Here is a 1,994-nt window from a genome sequence, read left to right as displayed (position 1 = left end):
TCAAGGACTTCGCCTACGATGGGCCCCTGCCGCCCGTCCGGATCTTCGTGGCCCAGCCCCCGGACCTCCCCCTCCGGCCTGCTCCCAGGATGACCGGCGGTCCGGCTCCCTCCTCCGGCCGCCCCAAGCGCAAGGTGGCGCTGAAGGCGGGCAAGAGCAAGAAGATCTTCGGCTGGGGTGACTTCTACATGAACGTCCGGACCCTCAAGTTCAGCCTCCTGGTGACCGGCAAGATCGTGGACCACGTCAACGGCACCTTCAGCGTCTACTTCCGGCACAACTCATCCAGCCTGGGCAACGTGTCGGTCAGCATTGTCCCACCCAGCCGGCTGGTGGGCTTCAACCTGCTGCAACCCCAGCAGCAGACGACGGCCACTCTGGCAGAACCCAAGGACTCCCGGCTCTTCAACTGCCGGGTGGAGTACGAGAAGACCAACCGAGCTAAGAAGAATCGGCCGTGCCTCTATGACCCATCGCAGGTCTGCTTCACCGAGCACACGCAGAGTCACGCCGCCTGGCGCTGCTCCAAACCCTTCAAGGTCATCTGCATCTTCCTAGCGTTCTACAGCACGGACTACAAACTGGTGCAGAAGGTCTGCCCAGATTACAACTTCCACAACGACCTGCCCTACTTCGGCTGACCTCCCTCCTCCCTCACCTACCCCCCCCCCACCCCCGGTTCCCTCCCTCCCTCCCTCCCCCTCCCCCTCGTCCCGTTTGGAGTAGGGCGGGAGCGAGAGCCGCCAACGATAAGAGGAGGAGGAATACTCGGAGGTCTCGCCCTCCCTCGCTCCCTCCTGGACGGTTGGGAGGGCTGTGCGAGGCGAGTGGGGAGGGGCTGGGCGGAGAGGTACGGGTGTCGGGTCCGCAGCGGTGGACACCAGGACTTTTCCGGGCGTCGCCGAGGCGGGAATCCCTCGGGCTGGAGCGCGTTTGCCGGAGAGACTGGAGCTGGCACTGCCCATTGTCGATCCGTGTGATTTCTCTCGAGACTGTTCGGCTTTGTTTATGATTGGGCTTGATAGATGGTGCCCCTCACACCCCTAACCCGAACCCTCACCTCCCCACCCCTCACCACACCCACCCAACCCACCCGTCACACCCCCACCCCTCTGCCCACCCACCCATCACACACCCACCTCTCACCACACCCACCCAACCCACCCGTCACACCCCCACCCCTCAGCCCACCCACCCAGACCCACCCGTCACACCCCCACCCCTCTGCCCACCCACCCATCACACACCCACCCCTCACCACACCCACCCAGACCCACCCTTCACACCCCCACCCCTCAGCCCACCCACCCAGACCCACCCGTCACACCCCCACCCCTCACCACACCCACCCCACCCAACCTCAAAGTATCCAATTTATCCATGATTCATCTTCCAGTTGTCAAAGGCACCAATCCCAACATCCCAACTCAAACCCCCCCAATCCCAACATCCCAACTCAAATCCCCCAATCCCAACATCCCAGCTCAAACCCCCCCAATCCCAACATCCCAACTCAAACCCCCCCCCCCCAATACTAACATCCCAACTCAAACCCCCCTAATCCCAACATCCCAACTCAAACCCCCCCCAATCCCAACATCCCAACTCAAACAGCCCCCCAATACAAACATCCCAACTCAAACCCCCCTAATCCCAACATCCCAACTCAAACCCCCCCAAATACCAACATCCCAACTCAAACCCCAACCAATCCCAACATCCCAACTCAAACCCCCCCCAATACAAACATCCCAACACAAACCCCCCCTAATCCCAACATCCCAGCTCAAACCCCCCCAATCCCAACATCCCAACTCAAACCCCCCCCCCCCAATACTAACATCCCAACTCAAACCCCCCTAATCCCAACATCCCAACACAAACCCACCCCATCCCAACATCCCAACTCCAACCACCCCTATTCCCAACATCCCAACTCAAACACCCCCCATCCCAATATCCCAACTCAACCCCCCCCAATCCCAACATCCCAA

General features: G+C 60.9%; 1 protein-coding gene across 1 annotated transcript in view; it reads left to right on the top strand.

Moving 5' to 3' along the window:
- LOC121273257 (neurexophilin-2) overlaps positions 1-641 on the top strand; it is a 16,253-nt gene extending 15,612 nt beyond the window's left edge. Inside the window, exon 2 of the mRNA XM_041180287.1 lies at positions 1-641. This exon is cut by the window's left edge and continues 61 nt beyond it. Coding sequence (XP_041036221.1) covers positions 1-641 — 641 coding nt within the window.
- Positions 642-1,994: the final 1,353 nt, after the last annotated feature.

This window comes from Carcharodon carcharias, chromosome X (assembly GCF_017639515.1).
Source record: "Carcharodon carcharias isolate sCarCar2 chromosome X, sCarCar2.pri, whole genome shotgun sequence".
Classification (NCBI taxonomy): domain Eukaryota; kingdom Metazoa; phylum Chordata; class Chondrichthyes; order Lamniformes; family Lamnidae; genus Carcharodon; species Carcharodon carcharias.
The sequence above is the reverse complement of the archived record's forward strand: the minus strand, read 5'-3'. Positions and strand labels throughout refer to the sequence as shown.